At 46.9% G+C, this 23,193-nt stretch overlaps 1 protein-coding gene across 1 annotated transcript in view; it reads right to left on the bottom strand.

Moving 5' to 3' along the window:
* RAP1GAP2 (RAP1 GTPase activating protein 2) overlaps positions 1-23,193 on the bottom strand; it is a gene marked incomplete at both ends in the record, with an annotated part of 286,135 nt that overhangs the window by 118,278 nt on the left and 144,664 nt on the right. Inside the window, one exon of the mRNA XM_080713983.1 lies at positions 14,508-14,592. Coding sequence (XP_080570109.1) covers positions 14,508-14,592 — 85 coding nt within the window. The remainder of the gene's footprint in view (positions 1-14,507; positions 14,593-23,193) is intronic.

Below are 23,193 nucleotides of genomic sequence, written 5' to 3' on the forward strand. Positions count from 1 at the left end.
TTGGTGAGTTCAGGTCTACAAAAGAAGGAGCCTCTGAGGTTGGCAGAACCTCAGAACTGAACCGCAGGCAGTTACTAAATCACAGGACCAGGACCAAGGCTCTATGCCCAAACAGTACAATTTACTGGGGAAAGCAGGATCTTAAAGAAATGGGGATGTCACAGATCCAGGTGCTAGATTCTGGGTGGGATGGCTGAAGTGTTATTAGGGAAGTACCCAGAATGCCCAGTGCTCTGTCCAGGTCTTACTGATTGAATGAGGTGAGCCACGTTGAGCCTGAACCAACAAGCAGAAAGATGAAGCCTAAGGAAGAAGGGTCCCTCAACAGAGCACCTTTGCCAGTCCTCCAGAGACCCCAGAGGGTGGCTGCACCCCAGATCACCTCCCAGGGCCTTGCATCACCCTGCTTTCCAATGTTCCCCATAAGGTCAGGGTCTGTCCCAGAAATATTAGGCTCATTTTAACTAGTAGCTTCGGCCAAAAATAATTAGGAAGGGAAATTCTGGTGGGGACAAGCATCATAAAATGAGTCTGAAGGCCAGCCTCAGAACTCTCCATAGCCCTGAATTATCCAAGTCTCTATATGACTCAATCCCAAAAACCTTCAGAGGGATACTGGCCTCACAGGCTCTTCCTGTCACCATGGGGACCACCTGGCCTGTGACTCCTGCTTAGGTCAAGGCAGCCTGACTCAGAAAACAAGAGTGAAGAGCCTAATCCAGGAAGATGCCCACCCCAAGGTCCCTCCTCTAGGCCTGTCTTGATTTGCTGGATCCTCTTTTGCCAGATCCTCTTCTGGGGCCTTTCTCTGACACTCTTAATGTCAGCCACACTGATCAAGCAGGGCTTAGGTGTCTGATACTCACATGGAGACACTCACACCAAATGCAATTTTTAATTCTTGTTCATTCCATGCTGTGGGTGCCTGGCAAGGCAAAAATCAGGGAGCCCTAAGGAGAAACTAACATTAACAACTGAAAAACTGTGTACTTCCAAACTTTCTCTCTAAACATGGCTATCTTAGAAATGAAGTTTATCTTTCAGAAACAAAGGTTTTTTTGGGGGGAAGAAGAAGAATATTTATGTAGTACATGCTACATGCCTCTAAGTGATAAATGCACAGAATCTCAACTAATTCTCCCTACAACCACATGAGGCAGGAACTCTTATGACCCCTGTTCTGCACACAAGGAAAGTGAGCACAGAGAAGCTGCACAGGTAAGAAGCGGGGATGGTCCTAACCCCCGGCAGGCTGGCTCCAGAAACCCATCCTCAACCGCTTCTCTATGTGGCTTCATCTCATTGAAGAAGCACTCCACGGGGAGTCAGGACCGGGTTGAAAGAAATGAATAAAGTGTCCATGGGAGGGGAGATCCTGTGGCCAGCATGAAGGTAAGCGAGATGGGCTGGAGAATTACAGGAGAGAGGAAGAAGGTTCCCAGAGAAAATTCTGAGGGCCCAGCCAGCCTGTTCTTCATACACATAAGAGAAAAAAATACAAGGCCCAGGTGGATGGACACTTAGGGCAAGACCTGAGGCCTGGGCTCTATCAACAATTCTAGGCAGCAGGGCTTCCCTCTGGGACCTCCAGCTCAGGAGGACTGGGACACAAAAACACATGGGAACAGGCAAGGGTTCCAGGAGCTAGTATCTTTGGGCTCCCACAAAGAAGCTCTGAGCTGGGCATGGTGGTGCACACCCGTAATCCCAGTACATGAGAGGCTGAGACAGGAGGATCGCAGGTTCAAGTTCAGCCTCAACAACTTAGTGAACCTCTCAGCAACTTAGCAAGAGACTGTTTCCAAATAAATAGAGCTGGAAGTGTAACTCAGAGGTAGAATGTCCCTGGTTCAATCCTCAGCTCAAGAAAACAAGAAGGGAAGAAAGAGCAGACAGAAAGAAAGAAAGCAGGCAGGCAACAAGCTGCAACAGCAGCTGTTTCTCAAAGACAAGGGTCTCATCATCACCATCATCACTATGTACCTACTGTGTGTTGGGCTCTCCATTAGATACTTTGTGGATTACTCCAGTCTGGCTCAAACCCACTCCTCCACATGGCCACTGTCCCTCTTATACAGATGAAGAGACTGGAGGTCAGAGAGACCGAGTGACTTGCTCAAAAGACTCATGAAGTAGCAGTTACCACAGCACAGGCTTTGGGCCACAGACAGACCTGAGCCCCATCTGGTCTCTGCCACTCACCAGCTATGGAAACTGGAGCAAATAACTCAACCTCGTATGACAATTTCAGTCAGCGATGCCACAAGTAATCCGTCTCAAATGACAATTCCAAATGATTGTCAGGGGCTGCCACTGTGCTTTATTGGACAGGATTCTGAGACCACATCTAAGCTCTGGGGAAACAGTGCCACAATCAGTTACTAATATCTGTCACGGGGCAGATGGTGGAGTGATGATACAAATGTCACGTATGATCTGTCCCTAATCTACAGAAACACTATGGCTGGTAGAGACACTACACAAGTGCACATCTATAGCCAGTAGATTTTTTACTAAGATGCCAAAGTGATTCAACTGGGGAAAGAAATGTCTTTTCAATACAGGCTGCTGGAAAAATGGGATCTCCATATGGGAATAAGTAGACCTGGACCTTACACTATGAATCCATAGTTAAACAGAGATGGATCTCAATTGGTTCAATATTATTAGTAATCAGGAAAATGAAAATTAAAAACTCAAAGGCTAACATTAAAAAGACTAACAAAGGCAAACCCAAGAGGACGTGAACGAGCCAAAACTAAGGATGTTTCAGGTAGAAATATAAAGTGGTACAACTGTTGGCAAATAGTCTGACACTTTCAAATGAAGTTAAACATTCACCTGACCCAGCAATTCTTTTCCCAAATATTTACCTAAGAAAGATGAAAACACAGCTGGGTGTGGTGAGGCATGTTTATAATCTCAATAGTTGGGAGGCTGAGACAGTAGGATCACAGGTTTGTGGCCAGCCTCCACTACTTAGTGAGGCCCTCTGCAACTTAGAAACTAACTTGTTTCAAAATAAGGAATAAAAATAGGGCTGGGGGTGTAGTTCAGAGGTAAAATGCCCCTAGGTTCAATTGCCAGTACCGAAAAAAAAAAAAAAAACCAGAAGGAAAAATGAAAATACATGTCCAAACAACAAAACTTACACCAGAATGTTCATAGCATTTGGCTATTCCTTGTAGGTTAAAATGAAGCAACTCAAATCTCCCTTGATAAGAGAACATGCAAACAATATTTATATAATGAAATATTATACAATAGAAAGGAACAAAATACTTTTACATTCAGCCTTATGGGAAAGTCTCACAAAAACTAACTACACTGAGCTGGACACAATAAAGTATATACTATATGATTCCATTTAAGCTAAATTCTAGAAAGCCAGGCGTGGTGGCACATGCTTGTAATCCCAGCATCCGGGAGGCTGAGACCAGAGGATCGGTTCACAGACAGCCTCAGCTACTTAGCGAGGCCCTTCACAACTCAGTGAGACCCTGTTTCAAAAAATAAAAAGACTAAAAAATAGGGCTGGAAATGTGGCTCAGAGGTAGACTCCCCTGGGTTCCATCCTCAGTACCGGAAAAAAAAAAAAAAAAGTTCTAGAATAGACAAAGCTATTTTTTTTTCCTTTTTCAATACTTCTAATAGTGTATTGCAACTATACATCATAGCAAGGTTCAAAATGATAAAAAAAATATGCATGCACACAGTTCTTGGTGTATTTCCTTTGGTATCTGACCCTCCTCCTCTCCTCCTCCCCATAAATGTTAATGAAATTGATAGTAATTCTTTAATATATTCCCATAGTATTATTTAAACTGTTTCCTTCCTCAGTCCTCCTTTTCCCCCTCCTCAGCTCCCTTCCCCAGTCCCATTCCACTATTCTCCAGGTCTCTCTCTACATTATTTAAAGTTCCTTATGTTTCCTATTTTCTCTTCCACGTAGGAGAGAGAATACACAACCCTTGACTTTCTGAGACTGGCTGATCTCACTAAGCATAATGTTTCTGTAGTTCTATCCATTCTCCTGCAAATGACATAATTTGTTCTTCTTTATATCTTAGTAGAATTCCATTATGTGTATATACCACACTTTCTTTATCCATCATCTGTTGATGAACATCTGTTCCATAATTTAGCTATTGTGAATTGTGCTGCTATAATCATGGATATATATGCATAGGTATAGTATTCTAACTTTAATTCTTTTAGGAAAATACAAAGGAAGTTAATTCAAGGTGTATCAAAACAATTTATGATTAAAAAAAATCAGAACACTGCAGAGGGCAATTGGGACTAACCACCAAGGAACACGGAAAAACTTTCTTGGGTGATAGAAATATATCTTGAACAGAGTTTGGGTCACACTGGTGTATTCATTAATAAAAATATAGAGAAAATTTAGGCATTTGCATGTATATAATTTTTTAAATTATGTTATACCTAAAGTTATACCTAATTTGAAAGGCATATAAGCTAGTTGTCCTTAAAACATGAACAAGCCAGGCATGGTGGTGCACGCTTGTAATCCCCACGCTTGGGAGGCGGAGACAAGAGGATCATGCAGGTTTGAAGCCAGCTGTGCTGGCTTAAGAGACCCTGTTTCCAAATAAAAATATAAAAAAAAAAACAGGTGTCAGGGAGTGTAGCCCGGAGGTAGAAGGGTTTCCAGGAACCCCAGTACTGAAAAGAAAAAAAAAAAACATTTAAAAAATCAGGAAAAATAAGAGGCACATGCCTGTAATGCCAATACTTGGGAGCCTGAGACAGGAGGCTTACAGGTTCAAGGCCAACCTCAGCAATTTAGTAAGGCCCTGAGCAACTGTTTCAAAATAAAATGGGCAAGAAGTATAGTTCAGAGGTACAATGCTCCTGGGTTCAATCCCCAGTATCCCCCCCAAAAAAATCAAGGAAAATATGCCCATTCACAGGTGTACACACACAAGGAGGTGGATTCATGCAGAAGGGGCACATGCAAACCCCCAAGGGGCACCCTCACCCTGAAGAGGTGGGTGACCTCAAGCAGAGTACCGGCTGGCTGCCCTCTGGCCATGGTAATGGGGGGGACAAATACCTGCTCTCTCAGGTTTCCGTCAAGCTTTTCTTGAAGAGAGGAACACAGGCCTCCTTGCCAATGTCCTGGAGCCCATCCTGATCAGCCCCAGAATTCCCCACAAAATACCTTCCCAGAGACCCCACTTAGGTCATCTGCCCCAGGCGTAGCTGGGACCCACACTGTCTGTTCAGGAGCCACTTCCCAGCCGTCCTTTGACTTCTTATAGGCCAGGGGACAGGGAGCCCCAGAGCAGTGAGCAACTGACTTAAGACAGGGAGTGAGGACGAGAAGAAGGAGCAAAGTGGAGAGAGAGATTTAGGACTGGGGCAGTGGAAAGGGAGAGAGACTGGCTTGTGAGCAATTCATGAGCACAGTAAAGTAGGTGGGTGGGGTGCGGCTCAGTGGCAGGGCACTTGGGTGGCATGCACAAGGCCCTGGATCCCATCCCCAGCACCATTAAGAAAAGGGCATGGTGGTGCACACTTGTAATCCTAGTACTTGGGAGGCTGAGACAGAAGGATCACAGGTTCTCAGCCAGCCTCAGCTACTTAGTGATGCCCTGCACAACTTAGTGAGACCCTGGGTTCAATCCTCAGTACCACAAAAAAGGGGAAACAGTGTAGAAACAAGACTTCCTGTTTGTCATTTGTCCCTACAGACAGAACCCCATGCCTCCATTACCCTCTGCTGAAAAGGAGAAAGTCTGACAGAGGGCTGCCCTTAAACTCTCAGAAGAGCCATAAGAAGTTGAGAGAGGGTCACCTCCCAGCTGACCAGGCCAGCCCGGGGCCTAAGAGGCCCCAGGGACATGTCTCACAATTCGGGACAAGTCAGATCAAGTCCCAGCATAGTCATATTGAACAAAATGCCCTGATAATAAAGAATATAGAAGGTCAATGCCAACTCCTTCACACACACACCCCAGCCCAGAAAGGTAGGTCTCTGGTCCTGGGGGTTATCCCAGTCCCCAGGCTTCTATTAGGGCCCCCTTCAAATTCCCCACCTCACCCCCGGCTCCTCTCCACCCCACCGAGGAGCATCGTTTCATAGTGAGCCTCCTCAAGTGCTCCAACCCACCGAGGAGCCTCGTTTCATAGTGAGCCTCCTCAAGTGCTCCTCAACCATACAGGTTCTTCTGCTCAGTTACAGCCCTCTGTAGACAGTAAGCTCTTTGAAGGCCAACAACTGCTGCTTCAGCCCCACCCTGTGGGCTGGCAGGATACTGGGCACAGTCAGTGCTCCTAATACCTATTGATCCATTTGGGCCAGAAAACCACATTTATAAAAATAAAAAAAAAGTGGCTCTGGAAACAATCCACAGCATTCTCAGGAAGGCAGCTCCCCAGCCCCTCTCCCAGCCCCCACATCCATCCACTGATGGAGCTCTGCCTGGGAACTGGACTCCCTGTCAGCCCATCTGCTCAGCATCTCTTGGGTTGCTTTTTCTCAGCTTCGTATTAGGGGAAAACTCCCTTTGAAAAACACAAATAGTGATGAGGTGGTGGAGGGTGTGAAGGACAGGTGCAGCAGGCACGGGGGCAGGGCAATTCTGGAGCTGGAGGCAGCTGCTGCATCCCCATGCTTTATCATGGGAGAAACAACTAGAAGAGGGACTGTCCCTAGACACCGAATGTGGGAGGAGACGAGTAACTGACCCAAAATGGCTGGGGTCTTAAAATTTAGTTCACTGACTACAAGGGGTACATGACTACCTTCAGTGGGTCTTTGGACAAGCCATTCCACTTCTGGGACTTTGGATTGTCTAATCAGAAAATGTATTATCCATTCCTGACATTCTGACTCCCAAGCTGATCAATGAAAAAGATATCCCTGAAGCCCCATCCCAAGCCTGCACTGCCAAAGGAACCAGGTGAGGCCCTCCCCAGCTTTCCAGATACTCAGGAGGTAGAAGACCAATTCATGAACTTCCAGAGCCAGAGATGAGAGGGAGAAGGGGGGGGCGCCCTGCCTCCACCCCAGGGTGCTTCAAGTCTCAATGTGCAGAAATGGCCAGGGAAGGTCAAGAGGTTATCAATAAAGCAGAGTCCTGAGTTCACTCTTGGAGCCCAGGGTGTGCTGATACATCAGATGGGAAATGCAGGGGAGTTGGAGGATGAGGGCCAGAACAAGTTCCTCCAACCTGACTGCCCTGTACAGTCAACGCACATGTCCCAGGCACCTGCCACAGGCCAGACCTGCAGACCCAACAACAACCAGGACAGTCGCTACACTCAAGGAACTCAAGGTAGGGGAAGAACAGGACAACCAGTAGCAAGGAGAGGCAACATTATTTGGTTGAGTGCAGTCACAAAGGGACATGCCCTCTGTAGTGAGCAAATTGTGGTTTTATTTATTTTGGTGCTGGGAATTGAACCCAGGGACATTCTGCCTCTGAGCTCCTGATCACCATCTCCTTGCACCTGCAGGCTCCCTCCTTTCAACACATGCACACATTTGGGTCTCCCCAGCTCACAAGGATTGTCTACACACTCTGACTCACTCCCTGCCTCCACTCACTCCCCAACACCCTGACATCTCCTGTCACCTCAGCCCTCTCCAGGACTGGTCTCAGTTATATCCCAGTAACCACCAGGCCCCTCTGCCCAGAGGCCACTGCGTACTCTATGTTATGCTTGGCCTCTCTAAAGCAGCCAACCCTGCTGCCATCCCTAGCTGTGAAATATTCCCCACTCCACACCAAGGCCCAGCCTTTCCTATAATGGCCCCAACACCAGCCTCGAGCTACCACCCCCAGGGACCTCTCTTCACACTCCACCCCTTACTGAAGAGCTCATCCATCCCAAAGGATTAACTCCCTTCTCCGTGAGAACCACTCCTCAGGCACACCCACTTAGTTCTGAGGAAAGCTAAGCCCCAAATACCCAGATGCTCACTGGCACTCCCATACCTGTCTCAAGCATGCCCAAATCAGAACTCAAAACCTGACCCTCATCCTCCCTCCTGGGTCACCCTGTCTCAAAGAATAGCCATTCTGACCCTGGGCCATTCTTGCCTCCTTTTTATCCTCAAATCCTCTTACATCATCAAACCACCACCTGGGAAATCTGAGTTCTGACCACTTTCATACCCCACAGGTGCCCCAGTCAGGCCCCATCCTCTGCCCGACTCTGGCAGGAGGGCTCTGATTCACCTTCTAATTTCCACTCTCCTCCCTCCCACCCATTCTTCTCATAATATCCAGAACGATTGCTCTAAAATCCCATTATCTTAATCTTCTGGCTAAACTCCTGTGTCTTCGATGCCCTTTATTAGGAAAAACTCCAGCATCTTTAGCCAAGCTTCCAAGTATCTGCAGGATCTGTTCCAGGCCTAGTGGCTCCATCCCTAACTCAGGATGCCCCTGTGACTCCTCAGCAACCTGCTCTCTCCCGGGGCATTTACACAAACCCAAGGCACTGCCTCTCGAGCTGCCATGTGTCATGTACATATGAACCACCTGTGGATCCTGATTAAGTGGTCTGGGATGGGGCACAAGATTCTCTTGTTTTGTTTTGTTTTGTTCAGTGCTGAAGATAAAACCCAGGGCCTCACACATTAGGCAAGTGCTCTATCACAAAACTATATCACAGCCCAAAGCTCTGCTTTTCTAAAGTGTTCCCAAATAGTGCAGGTGTGACTAGTCTCTTAGCATCAGAAAAACAAGGGTCTAAAACATGCTTCTCCACTCTGACCCCATCTTTGTCTAAGTCCTAGTCCACTCTCGGGGCTCAGTTTAAGTATCATTTCTTCAAAAAAGCCCACTGGGCGTGGTGGCACACACTTGTAATCCCAGCATTCGGGAGGCTGAGACTGGAGGATCGCGGTTCGTGGACAGCCTCAGCTACTTAGTGAGGCCCTCTGCAACTTAGTGAGACCCTATTTCAAAAGTAAAAGATACAAAATATGGTGTAGCTCTGAGATCAAATGCTTCTGGGTTCCATCCCCAGACCCACACAAAAAAAAAAAAAAGCCCTACCTGCTGGGCATGGTGGTACACCCTGTAATCCCAGTACTTGGGAGGCTGAGACAGGAGGACTGCAAATTTGTAAACGGCATTAGCAATTTAGCAAAGCCACTGCAACTTAGTAAGACCCTCTTTCAACAAAAGGAAGGGCCTGGGATTATAGTTGAAAAGTAGAATAGTCCTGGGTTTAATCCCCACCACAAAAATAAATAAATAAATAAATAAATAAATAAGCCCTACTGTCTCTCCCAGAATAGATTAAAGCCCTGACCTCATATTTTCTTGAGCTACACTATACTTCTTAGAACATCCACCAAGCCTAACTGCCCATTCTCCATTCTACTTTTTTAGGAGGGTGTAGATTACAGGCGTTCGCCCCCATGCCAGGCTCTATCCTTTATTTTTGGCATTAGTTTTTCAACTTTTGTCTCTAGAGAGACCACAAGCTCCAAAACAACAAAGACAGTATCTTGTTCACACCCAGGTCTCCAGCACCCAGCACCAGGCCTGGCACAACATCAGCACAGATAGAAAGCTGCTGGTCTTGCCTACACTGCATCCATTTCTTTTTCTCCCAACCAGGTACAACCCAAGCCTGATCTTCTTAGCTTCCAAGATCAGAAGATATTAGACGATGTGTTCAGGGTGGTGTGGCCATAGACTCTCCTCATAGCAGCGCTTCTAGATGTCCACCAACAGATGAATGAATTACAAAACTGTGGGATATGTACACAATGGAATTTTACTCGGCCATCAAAAAAAAAAAATTCAATTACATCATTTTCAGGGAAATTGATGGAACTGGAGGACATTATGCTAAGCGAGATTAGTCAGTCACAAAAAATAAGAAATCAGATACTTTCCCTAATATGTGAGAGTTAGGGAGAAATGGGTCATAGGAGAAACTCCTGAAAAAATGAAATCCTATAGAGGAGCAAACAAGATAACCTAAAGAAGGAGAAAGGACGGGGGAAGAGGAAAATCTCTAAAACACACAATGTACTTAAACATATCGAAGTCAATCACTAAGCCAAGCAAGGGAAGGAGGGACGGGGAGGGAATGGGGTGGGAATTGGGTAGGGGTTAAATCAGCGATGTGTACATGTTTGTACACACAAGATTTTTACCCCAATACAATGTTTGAATATAATGCACCAATAAAATATTTTTTTAAAAAAGAAGTTATTCTTCACTGACTCAGAATTTTTATGGTTTTGGTCATGAGGCCCAGGCCATCTCTGTGGCCATGATAATTGGTTCAGGACTAGACATGTGACCTATGCCAGGCCAATGAGCTTCCTCCCTAGGACTTTTGTTAGAAGTGGTAGAGACATAAATAGAACTGAGAACAAAAACCACATGATTATATCAATAGATGCTAAAAAAAAAAAAAAGCATTTGACAAAATCCAACACCCATTCATGTTAAAAAAAAAAAACACTGCCAAAAATTGGAATAGAAGGAACATATTTCAACATCATTAAGGCAATATACAATAAACCCAAAGCCAACATCATATTGAATGGAGAAAAACTGCAAAAATTTCCTCTCAAATCAGGAACAAGACAAGGATGCCCACTATCACCAATCCTTTTCAATATAGTCCTCAAGACTCTTGCCACAGCAATAAGACAAGAGAAGGAAATCAAAGGAATTCACATAGGAAGAGAGGAATTAAAACTATCCTTAATCCTTTATCTAGAAGACCCAAAGAATTCAAACAATAGACTACTGGAGCTGATTAACCAATTCAGCAAAGTTGTAGGATATAAAATCAATCTAAAGAAATCAGTTGCTTTTCTATATGCCAACAAAGAATCCACAATGAAAGAAATAAAGAAAACAATTCCATTCACTATAACCTCAAAACCAATAAAATACCTAAGAATAAACCTAACCAAAGATGTAAAAGACCTCTACAATGAAAATTATAAAACATTAAAGAAAGAAATTGAAGAAGACCTTAGAAGATGGAAAGATCTCCCTTGCTCATGGATAGGCAGAATAAATATCATCAAAATGATCATTCTGCCAAAAGTGATCTACAGATTCAATGCAATTCCTATCAATATACCAACGACATTCTTCATAGACCTAGAAAAATCAGTCATGAAGTTTATATGGAGAAAGAAAAGACCCAGAAGAGCCAAAGCAATCCTCAGCAATAAGAACCAGGCAGGAGGCATCACAATCCTGGACTTCATATTATACTATAGAGCAATAGTAGTAAAAACAGCATGGTATTCGCAAAACAACAGGCATACTGACGAGTGGAATAGAATAGAAGATGCAGAAACAAACCCAACACACCTATAGTCAATTAATCTTTGACAAAGGGGCCAAAATCATATGCTGAAGAAAAGACAGCCTTTTCAACAAATGGTGCTGGGAGAACTGGTTATCCATTTGTAGACAGATGGAACTAAATCCTTACCTCTCACCATGTACAGGAATCAACTCAAGATAAATCAAAGACTTAGAAATTTGACCAGAGACTGTGAAATTATTGGAGGAGAGCATAGGCTCAACACTCCAACATAGGCACAGGCAGTAACTTTCACAAAACCTCTAAAGCACAGGAAATTAAAGCAAGAATTAACAAGTGGGATAGCATCAAACTGAAAAGTTTCTTCTCATCAAAAGAAACCATCAAGAACCTAAAGAGGAAACCTACAGAATGGGAGAAGATCTTTACAAGCCACCACTCTAATAGAGGGCTAATATCCAGAATATACAAAGAGCTCAAAAGACTCTACGCTAGCAAAACAAATAACTCAATCAAGAAATGGGCAACTTAACTGAATAGAAACTTCACAAAAGAAGTGATACAAATGGCCAATAGATACATGAAAAGATGTTCAACATCACTAGCCATCAGGGAGATGCAAATCAAAACTACACTGAGATTCCATCTAACCCCAATCAGAGTAGCAAGCATAAAGAAATCAAGCAACAACAAATGCTGACGAGGATGTGGGGAAAGAGGAGCTCTTTACACTATTGGTTCAAAGTAGTTCAGCCACTATGGAGATCAGTGTAGAGAGTCCTTAGAAAACTGGGAATAGATCCACCATATGATACAGCTATACCACTCCTGGGTATCTCTCCAAAGGGGTTGAAATCAGAGAACTATACGCATACTCATGTTTACAGCAGCACAATATGTAATAGCCAAAATATGGAACCAACCTAGGTCTCCATCAACAGATGGATTGCAAAATTATGGGAAATACACACAATGGAATTCTACTCAGCTATAAAGAAGAACAAAATCATGTCATTTGCAAGAAGATGAAAAGACCTGGAGAACATTGTTAAGTAAGATCAGCCAAGCACAGAAAGAGAAGGGACATACATTTTCTCTAATATGCCCAAATAGGGACTATCAGTAATACCAGAGGGACTCCAGATAATGGAGGAGAAGCCTCAGCAAAGCTGAAATGATAGAGTAGGAGATGAAGAAGGCTGAGGTTGATTAATGGAGAAGCTACATTTGAATGTGTGCATAAGTATGAATGTAGCATGGTTAACCCGGACATTCATTGTTAGGAGGGAGTTAGGGGAAGCGGGAAGGGGAGAGGATACCACTCATAGTCTGAATGTATGCCATTTTCAATATGATCCACATAAAAATAAAAAATATATTTAAAAAAAGAAATGGTGAATAAAAGACACTCTTCTTTCCATGGGAATTACTTAAGTGGTGGGAGCTGCTATCACCATCCTACTACCACAGGGACAAATCCTGACAAAGACCAAGCCAACTCACAATAGAGAGGGAAAGAGGAGAATTTCAAGGATACAGCCATGCCCAACATCTACGCCTGCTGTTACAAAGCCAAAAAATTTTCCTTTTATGCCTAAGCCAAAATGAGTTATGTTTCTGCCACTTGCAACTGAGAGCCCTGACTAATACAGCATCCAAATAAATACTGGGTGTTGAATGAATTACACAAGAGTGTGAGTAAAGGCTGCCAGGAGTACTCGCTGGCTTTTCAAGCTCTCACAAACTCCTCTGTCCAGAAGCACAGACAAGCGTCCCACGCCCAACTCTGCAGACCACAAGGCTGAAACTCGAACAGTGACACACTCCTTGGCTTTCCCTGTGCAAATAAATGGCCCTGGCAGCTGGGTCAGATAGCAGCAGGAAATTAGGCTGGTCCTCCTGGTCCCCCAGCAGAAGGAGAGTAGAACTGTACTCTGCCAGCTATGTGCCTAAACTGGGCCTTACCCACTGCCAAACACCTAACCCAACCAACAAAGGTGCTGCCATTGCTCATGTTCCCCTCAGTGGGCACTGTGGCAGGGTGGATGATAATAGGAAGGTGGGCTGCGCTTATCTGCTTCCTTTAGGGATGTCATCTTGCCACATCAGGGGGAAGGGGGAACAATCTGGGGCAGCTGGGAAGAGATGCCTGAGTACCACCTGTGAGACTTCAGACACAGGGCTGGCCCACATGTCCCTCCAGGTGACTGGGGAAGCAGGTGACTTCTTCAGAGCTGGCCCCCACCTAGCAAAGCATGGGGCAGGGAGGGGAAAGGGTGAGGGGAAGAGATGCATGGAAGCCCAGACAGGAGCAGCAGCTGGGGTGGAGGGGAAGGTCACAAAAGTGAAAGAGGAAGAGGACAGTGATGGGAAAGCACAGCCCCCTCCCAGGAAGAAGAGAGTCCTAGGCCTGGGGTCCCGGAATGTGGTCCCCCAAAAAGAGGCTTCTGGATAAAGTGCTGATAGGAAAAGAACTACTGAACCCTCCCCCCTCAGCTTCCAGAGCAACCTTCCCACAGGGACTGGGGTGACAGGGCCACCCCCAGGGGGCCAGCAGAGGCAGGTGCACCAGTGTACAAGTGCCATTCAAGTCCCCCAAGGGCCCACCCCAGTCCCAGACACTGCTAGGCAGCAGCTCCTTAAGACACCAAGCTATTGGCAGAGTGTGTGGTGCACGCCTGTAATCCAATATTAGTGAGGCTGAGACAGGAGGATTACAGATCAAGGACAGCTTCAACAACTTAACAAGATCCTCCACAACTTGGTGAGACCCTTTTCAAAATGAAAAATAAAATAGGGCCAGGTGTGTAGCTCAGAGGTAAAATGCTCCTGTGTTTAAGCCCAAGTACAAAAAAAAAAAAAAAAAAAAAAAAGAAGACACCCAGCTGTATTGTGTTGCCACCACTTTCCCTTGCCTGAGCCCCTTGTTCCCAAACCCCACCACTCCCAGGCCTCTCTCTAATTACCAAGCATCCTGCCAATTCATTTCGGCCCCAGTCTAGTTCTTCACTGCCCCTTGACACATACACACACCACGGAGTGTCAGTCACACTTTCCTCTTGCTCTGGTGAGCTTAACCAGATGCAGGCTGCAGAGGTGTCAGGCCCTCCAAGCCCCCATGGGGCAGGACTGCTGGCCTGGAGACAAGCCGCAGACAGTCCCAGGACTTCCTGCATACCTCCCTCCCTGCTTCGAGATGGCTCTGAGCCTCTTACCTTCATGGTGGGGGGTGCCGTAAGAGGAGGGGACAGCGGCCGGTCTGGGAGGGTCACATCAGAGCTGTTGGCCAGCTCCTGCTTCCTGGGAAGAGACCAAAGAATACAGAAGTAGTGAGCCAGGGCCTGCCTGTGCCTTCCCTCTCTGCTTCAAGAGTGGCCAGGCTTGGGGACACCGTCTAACATGCAATGCAAAATACTAGAGTTGAATGCACCTCCACTGTGACATGCAGCACCTAAAGCAGGCAAGGGTGGCCTTAAGCTGTTAGCATCCCCAGGAACTTATTAGGAATGCAACTTCTCGGGCACACACCAGAATTTCCAGGGACAGGGCCCAAGAACCTGTTTTGACAGGATTCCCAAGTGCTCTGATGCACCAGACATGCCAGCCTCAGAGACATAGGACTAGGGACAGGGAAGGAAAAGGGGACAGAGGTCACATGTGAAACTCATCTCCCGTAGGCCCCTCTGTGCATGTACCAACACAGAGGCTAGGACCATGGAGAGGCACCTAAACAGAGATGTGTCATCATGGCAACATGATTGTGACAAGTTCACCACTTTCACACACTCCCCACTTCCCATCTGGCTCTTGCTGGTGACCTGGGAGGGCTTGTTTTCTGTCCCAGAACCAGAAAGTCTCTTGGGGGTAGAAGAAGCCTTTAGAGGGAGTCACAAAATAGGGCCAACTGGGCAGAACTCAGGGAGTGCCCGGGCAAGGGACTCTAATGTCTTGGACATGCCCTGGCCAAAGCCCAGTAGGGAAATGGGAAAATGAGGACTGAGAGACTTATTCTACAAGAGCCCCAACCTGAAACAGCCAAGAGAGTTAGCCAAGGCTCAAGTCTCACTTGAATGGCCAAAGGACCCCACCACCACCTGAGAGTATGCTTCTGTCCTTTCTTCCAGCCAGCATCCATGACAAGCCTTTTTCACAAGAGAAGCCCATGCCCACTACAGAGCCCCTGCTTTCCAGAGAGAAGCCCTGGCCCTGGGGACAGCACCACCCTCCCCTCGGCCCATGGGGCACCTCCTGAGTGTCTAACCTCCTGAGACAGCAGGCTGAGCTGCAGGGCCACCCCATGCTTGCCCAACTGCCCCAGCCGCCCCTGAAGCCAGCTGCCCTCACTGGAGCCTGCTCAGTATTGTGCGGCACGAGAGCCACGCGCCTTGTTAGCCTCCACTGTGGCCACCTCCCTTTCTGTTCCTCCATATGCCTCTCTTCTTTTCTCTTCCTGGACCTGAGTGATAATAGCCCATGATGGCTGGATAGAGAGGTCTGCTGCCTCCTGGACCAACTGTAACTGACACAAGAACCAGCAGGGCCAAGACTCAGTATGTGTGCCATCTCAGACAGACCCAGCAAATGCACCAGCTCCTACCTCTCCGTAGAGCCACTAACCTCCCCTTCCACCTCAGGTTGAAGATGTGACACTGTGGAGTCCAGCTTGCTCCTCCACCTTCAACTTACCTGCAAACCCAACAGAGCCACCTCTGGCCACTGACCCTCTCCCAGCAGCCACTGCTCCCCCAAAGGCCTGGACCCCAAGAGCCAGGAGTAAGAAAGGAAAGGGAGGATGGATAATGGGGATGGGGAGCACTGTCCACAGGTCCCCTAAGGTGAGGATCAAGGTAGCTCCCCTTGGAGCTGGGAGCCTGGCAAGGAAAAGCAAACAGGGAGAGGGAGAAGTGAAGCCCTCCAACCCAGAGGCACAGGGCTGCCCTATGCTTAGCTGAGCAAAGGCCCACTCCCCTGGAGATGGATCACAGACACATCACAGTCCAGAAACTCCAGGACCACAAGCCCTAGAGTAGAGCAACGGTAGGTGTGTGTGTGTGTGTGTGTGTGTGTGTGTGTGTGTGCGTGTTGCTGGGAATTGAATCCAGGGGCATTTTACCTCCAAACTACACCACTAGCCCTATTTTTATTTTTATTTGGAAACAGGGTCTTGCTAGGTTGCTGACAGCCTCACTGAGTTGCTGAGGCTCAAACCTGTGATCTTCCTGTCTCAGTCTCCCAAATACTAGATTATAGGTGTGTGTCATCATGCCCAGCCCAGAAGGACTTTAACATTGCTGGTCAAGGGACACTCGTGCACACAGTCAAGCTGTTGATTCTGTGTCTGCATCCATAGGACCATAACTGATGAGATTATTGTCTAAGGACACTGAGTCCCAGACTCAGACACCTGACCCCAGCCCTCCCTGGGCTTAGCCCTATCCCCTACACCAGCCTGTTTCCCCTGGATGCTGGATACACTCCTAGGACCAGTCTCCCAGCACATGGTGAGGCCCAGCAAGTGGGAACACATGTGGCTTCCAGTTGGTAGCATTTTCCAAGAGGCACTTAGGAGCAAATGAACACCCGTAACTAATGGCCTCCTGCCAGCTCCAAGGCTATGTCCAGGACTCCAGAGGGGTAGCCAGGCTAGGCAGAAGGCACATCTGCCACCCTCAAAGAGGTGAGAACTCAGAGCACACAATGGCCCCTGGTTGCAATCAGAACCACATTGCCTTGGTATATTTTGCACCATTCTCATTCTTGGCTCCAGCCCTCCCTCCTATTTCAGAACTGACTGCCTGTTAGGAGCTGAACAGTGTTCCTAAAGAAAGGATGTCTACTGACATCCTCAACCACAGCACCTGTAAGCAGGGTCATATCTGGAACTGAGTCTTTGCAGATGTGATCCAGTTAAGATGAGGTCATGGCTGGGTGTGGTGGTGCTTGTAATCACCGCGCTTGGGAGGTGGAGACAGGAGGATCGTGCAGGTTTGAAGCCAGCCTCACTGGCTTAAGAGACCCTGTTTCCAAATAAAAATATAAAAAATAGGTCTGGGAGTGTATCCCGTAGGTAGAAGGGTTTCCAGAAACCCCAGTACCACCAAAAAAAAAAAAAAAAGATGAGGTCATGGGGGAAGCCTTTAACTTAACATGACCCGTGCTGTATAAGAAGGGAAGGCAACCATGGGAAGACACAGACACATGGAGAATGCCCCACAGTATGGAAACAGAGATCAGAAGTGAAGCCACTGCCAGCTGGGGAATGCCAAGGATGCTGCCCATCCACTGAAGGCCAGAAGTGAGGAAGGCTGTGTCCCCAGAGCCTTCCAAGGAAGCATGCCCTGCTGACATCCTCCTCCTCCTCCTCCTCCTCTTCCTATCCCTATTTACTTTTTATTTTGAAATAAGGTCTCACCATGTTGCCAAGACTGGCTTCAAACCTGCGATCCTCCTGCCTCAGCCTCCCAAGTACTGAGATTACAACCGTGCATCCCCAACACCCGGCTCCTGCTAACATCTTGATCTTGAACTCCAGCCTCCAGAGACAATATGTGTTTGTTCCTTTAAGTTACCCTGTGTTAGTCCTAGGCAGTCCTAGGAAGACAACACATAGCCCAAGCCCCCAATTCTAGCTATGGTCTTGTGACTGGGGCAAGACTAAGGAGGTGAGGTCCGTGCTGCTCCCATCAGCTGTGCTCAACCCTATCCTGCCCTGGTCCTCATGACAATGGCATTACATGAGGCACCCTCTCCTGAGGTGGCCAGGCCAGACCCAGATCCAAGCTGGTACCGATAAAAGATATAGTAAGAGCTGCATGCTCTATACAATTCCAGCCTTTTCTTTCACTGGCAAACAAGTCACACATGACTAGGGAAAATGGATATGATTATATCAAGGCACAACCTTGAATCTGTTCTCACCTATCATAAGCAAAAGGTAAATCATTAGCAGAAGTGACAACTTTTTTTACGAGCCACAGCGATCTTGCCATGTGTCACCACCTAAGATTTAAAAACTGTCCCCAACCAACCTGAACAAAAGCACTAGTGATAAAAACAACCTGGGAAGGAGGCTGAGAGAAGGCAGGAGGGGAGGAAGATTATACACTCAGCAAAAGAAAAGGGCATGATGGTGGCTGTTTAGGCAGGTCAGGAGAGCAGAGTCCTGGAAGCACACCCTCAGCATCTTGACCACCCCAGGCACTGAGGCCACGTGGCACCAAGGTGTCCTGCTATGGCACTCTTTCCCTAAAAGTATGAGAGTCCTGGGACAGATGGGGAGGGGGAATCAGTGAAGTCAACAAATGCAAACTCAGGTTGAAAGAATCAAAGTAGGGCCTGGAGTAGCAGCTGATCCACCCCTGAGGAAGGTCCCTATGACAGCACCCAGGTCTCTGGGGTCCTGATGTCACTGCAACAGGGAGCCATCTCTCACACACTGCCATGGAGAACACCCTACACTAGGAATCAAGAGATGTCTGGGTTCAAGTTTGGCTCTATCTGCTACCCTGTATGTGACCTTGTGACCTTGTTTAAGTTACCTCACCTTTCTGTGTCTCAGTTCCTTTTACCTGCAAAAATGAAGCTAATAATGCTCTGAGGAATTACAAGTAATGTCTGAAATAAAACACAAAGTCCTCTACACAAGTGTAGACAGCTGTCATGATGATGGTGGTCACAGCAAGAACCACGATTGATTGTATAACTCCTAAAATGAGGCTCGAGCAAAAAAAGAGAAGCAAGGGTCCCAAACTGTTTAAATACCTGGCAAAACATTTCCGGCACCTCAAATAAACTCCAATTCCAGCCCTGGGGATCTCCGCTCAGGATCATAACCACTAGTTAATAATCAACAGCAAAAAAAAAAAAAAAAAAAAAAAAAAAACCCACCCAGCAGCAGATGGCCCTGGGCCTGGTGTAAGGTTTCCTCTGGCTGAGTTCTCACAGTCTCTTTTCGGCTTCTCCTACCACCTCAACTCCCCAGCCACTCCACCACATGAGCTACTCTTTCTCTTGCTTTCTCCACCACATGAGCTACTCTTTCTCTTGCTTTCCAAATAGGCAAACCATAGGAATACAGACAGCTGGATGCTGCAAAGAGCTTCTCAAGAAAACCAAAGGAAAAAGAATGAGACATCCACAACCAATGAAGAGATCAAAACAATGGGTCTTTCCCCAGAAAGGAATATTGTTCAGCCATAAAAAGGAAAAAAAATACCAATACATCCTAAAACAAAGGGCCACGTATTGTAGTGCTCAAAGAGTGACCACCAGGGACGGGGGTGGGGAGGGGGGAGCAGAGAGCAAATAGCAAATGCTAACAGGTAGAGAGCTGCTTCTGAGCCGACAGAAACATTCTGGAACTAGATAGACTGTGGTGACGGTTGCACAACATTGTGAATATCTTAAAACCTACTAAATTATGTATGCTTTAAAAGGATGAATTTTATGGTATGTGAATTATATCTCAATTTTCTAAAAAAGAACAATAAAAAGGGGCTGGGCAGGCTCATCATTGCTACTGCTTAATTTCCTCTCTAGCTGCCTTTGGGCCTGAAGGTGTGTGCATTCCTTCACTGAGGTGATGGGGTAACAGCTCACACTACTGAGTGGAACTTCTCCTCTATTCCCCCATTGAAAGCTATACTTTTGTTTGCAGAACTAGAGATTGACCCCACGGGCATTCTACCTCTGAGTGACACCCCCAGCCCTATTTTTACTTTTTATTTTGAAACAGTCTCACTATGTCGCCAAGTTTCTGGCTTTGAACATGTGATCCTCCTGTCTCAGCCTCCCAAGTACCAGAATTACAGGCATGCACCACCACCCCCCTGCTGAAAGCCACACTTATCAGCTCCACGTTGAGAACACTTAAGTAATTGCAGCATTCATGTGGAGAGATCCTAGAGTTCTAACTTTTCACATCTCCGATTCCACATAATCAAGGAGACCAGAAACAATAATCTAAAAAATAAAATCAAATGCTTCAAAAGAAATCATGAGAAACACATGTGATGGGAGAAGAGGTGAATTTGAAGTTGGGGCCCTTCTGGCCAGCTAGATCCAGCCCTGATGAATCAGACTCTTGTGGCCTTAGGGCCCCTGCTATTTCTGCTGCAAAAGGGACAGGCTAACTCCCACCTCCCATCCTCTCTGTAGGACTCAGAAAGTGGTGCTCAACTCCTTGATATGACTCATGTCTTAGTTCTCCAGGTGGTAGAGAATTATGTGGTCACAGGACAAGCCAGGCCAATGGAGGGACAGCAATGACCAGGTTGAGGGGTTCATAACCAGAGAAGTCAACCTGGCCAACTAGAGTCCTATGGCCCACAGCATAATCACACCACCCTCCTTCCAGGAGCCAGCGGTGCCCGTGTATGCCTGTGGGTGGGAAGAGCATTTGAGACTTTCCATCCATGCGGGTACTCGCTGAGCAGAGGGCCAGGCTCCAGCCTCCAGGGAGGCAGGAAAGGTGTACCCTGGCTCAGGAGAACCAGTTTCATATCCAAAAGGCCCAAACTCCAGTATGACTCCTAAGTAGCTCTGTGGTCAGGTTGCTTGGCCTCTCAACGCCTCAGCTTCCTAGTCTGTAAATAGTACAGCACTGCCTAACTCATTGCTTTGAGTAAAGCTGTGAAGCACTTAGCACAGTGCAGGATGCTTGCAGCAGAAATACAGTACATGGCCACCAGCACTGAGTGGTGGCTGTGGTTGCTGCCAGTGCTTCAGTCTAGCCACCTGGTAGAAGTAAGGATGGTGGAGGAAGGGCCAAGCAGGAAGCCAGTCACAGGACAGGAATGTCTACAAATCCAGGGCAACTCAAATGCCCCACAGGCTCTGAACCTAAATCTGGGGGCAGGAACACAAGAGCCCAGCTGCTGTGGGGAATGCTGGGGGGTGTACCTAGTGGCCACGGAGAGGAGGGCACTGACATCAGTCCCATGTGCTGGGGAGAAGGGGAGGAGCAGCAGAACTTGCTGCCTAGAGGGGAGGAGCACAAGATTCAGGAGTGACAAGCCCTGGCATGTGGGCGGGTGTGTCCCGACGGCCCCCAGTGAGCCCCTTGAGAAGGAACAGGTGTCACGTCACGCACTTGCTGGCACCTGGCAGCAGTGACGCCACACCCCCGTGCACACTCTACCACAGAAAATTCAGCTGACAGGAGACTGGAGGTACTTAGAAGATGGGCAGTGGGAAGAGGGTGTAACTGCCCCAGCAGAGCAGTGGGAGCCACAGCCCACAGGTCCGCACAGGGGGCACTGCTGTAAAGAAGGTACTTCACCCTGGAGAGCCCCGGGAATTCTCAAGGCTGAGACGCAGAACAAAAAGCTGGGTGGAACAGGACTCATAGATTTTTAAGACACTGAGTCTCTAGATCCCTCCAGTCAGATGATGGTCCCCAACTCTCACCACCATGAGAAAACAACAATTCTTAAGAAGAGATAACATCAAGCTTCCTCCAATGGAAAGGGCAGCTTGCTACCCAACACTGACCATTGTGCCCCACTGCTCCACCTCCCTGCATGGAGCACAACAGCTTCCAGTCCACTTCCTTCCTGGATACAGAAAGAAAGCCAAGGATGACCGAACATTGGACGCAGGCTCCACCATGATGGAGAGACACCAAAATAAATAAAAGCAGCCTGAAGGAAACAGTTAATGTAAGGAACCAACAGAAACTTCAAAACACAGTAAAAACTAATATACTCAGAAAGATAAGACAAGACAGGCACAGTGGATCCCTGTAATCCCAGTACTTGGGAGGCTGAGACAGAAGGATCACAAGTTTAAGGCTAGCCTCAGCAACGCAGCAAGACCCTATTTCAATATAAAGTAAAAAGTCTGGGGATGTAGTTCAATGTTAAAGCACCTCTGGGTTCAATCTTCAGTACCAAAAGAAAGAAAGACAAGATTTTGTATCCATGAATGGTCAGGGTATAATAAAGATCTTAGGAATCAAAAATGTGACTGGAAGACTACATTGAGGGTATCTCTCAAAAATTAGAACAAAAAGACAAAAAAATTGAAACTGGGCCTGTTGGTGCATACCTGTAAGCCCAGTATTTGAAAGACAGAGGATAGCAGATTCAAGGCCAGCCTCAGCAACTTAGCCAGACTCTCAGCAATTTAGCAAGACTCTGTTTCAAAATTTTAAAACGTTCTGGGGGTTGCCGGGCATGGTGGCGCACGCTTGTAATCCCTGTGCTTGGAAGGCGGAGACAGGAGGATCTCACAGGTTCGAAGCCAGCCACCCTGGCTTAGGAGACCCTGTTTCCAAAAAATAAAATAGGTCTGGGAGTGTAGCCCAGAGGTAGAAGGGCTTCCAGGAACCCCAGTACCACCAAAAAAAAAAAAAAGTTCTGGGGGTATAGCTTGGAGGTAGATTTCCCCTAGGTTGAATCCCCAGTACAAAAAAAAATTGGAAAATGAAAATATAAGAGGATCCAAAAAAGCTTCAGATAGCCATAAAAGAGAAAAGGGAAGGGAGCTGTACCAGCTAGTACCCAAAGCTCCCTCCTATTGAACCATATTTCTTGATATTGATGCTTTATGTGGTCCCTCAATCTGGGCTGGCCCCATAACTCAAGTTTGACCAACAGAATGGCATTATTTAGCTTCCATAAAATGACATTGTTTAGCTTCCATGGCTGAGTCATAGGAAATCTTGCAGCTTCCACCTGATCTCTAGAACATATACTTCAGGAAAAGCAACCCTGCATAAAAAGAGCCTACTCTGATTGCCATTCTGTGGCTAGACACATGGAGAGGCTGCATAGAGAAGCCCAACCAGCTCCCAACATTCCAGGCATCTTGTAAATCTCAGGCCCAGAGAAGAACTGGGATCCAAGCCACCCAAAATGAGGTCCCAGACATTGTGAAAGCAGAGATAAGCATCCATTTTGA

The sequence above is a fragment of the Muscardinus avellanarius genome, assembly GCF_963383645.1.
Source record: "Muscardinus avellanarius genome assembly, chromosome: 16".
Classification (NCBI taxonomy): Eukaryota; Metazoa; Chordata; class Mammalia; order Rodentia; family Gliridae; genus Muscardinus; species Muscardinus avellanarius.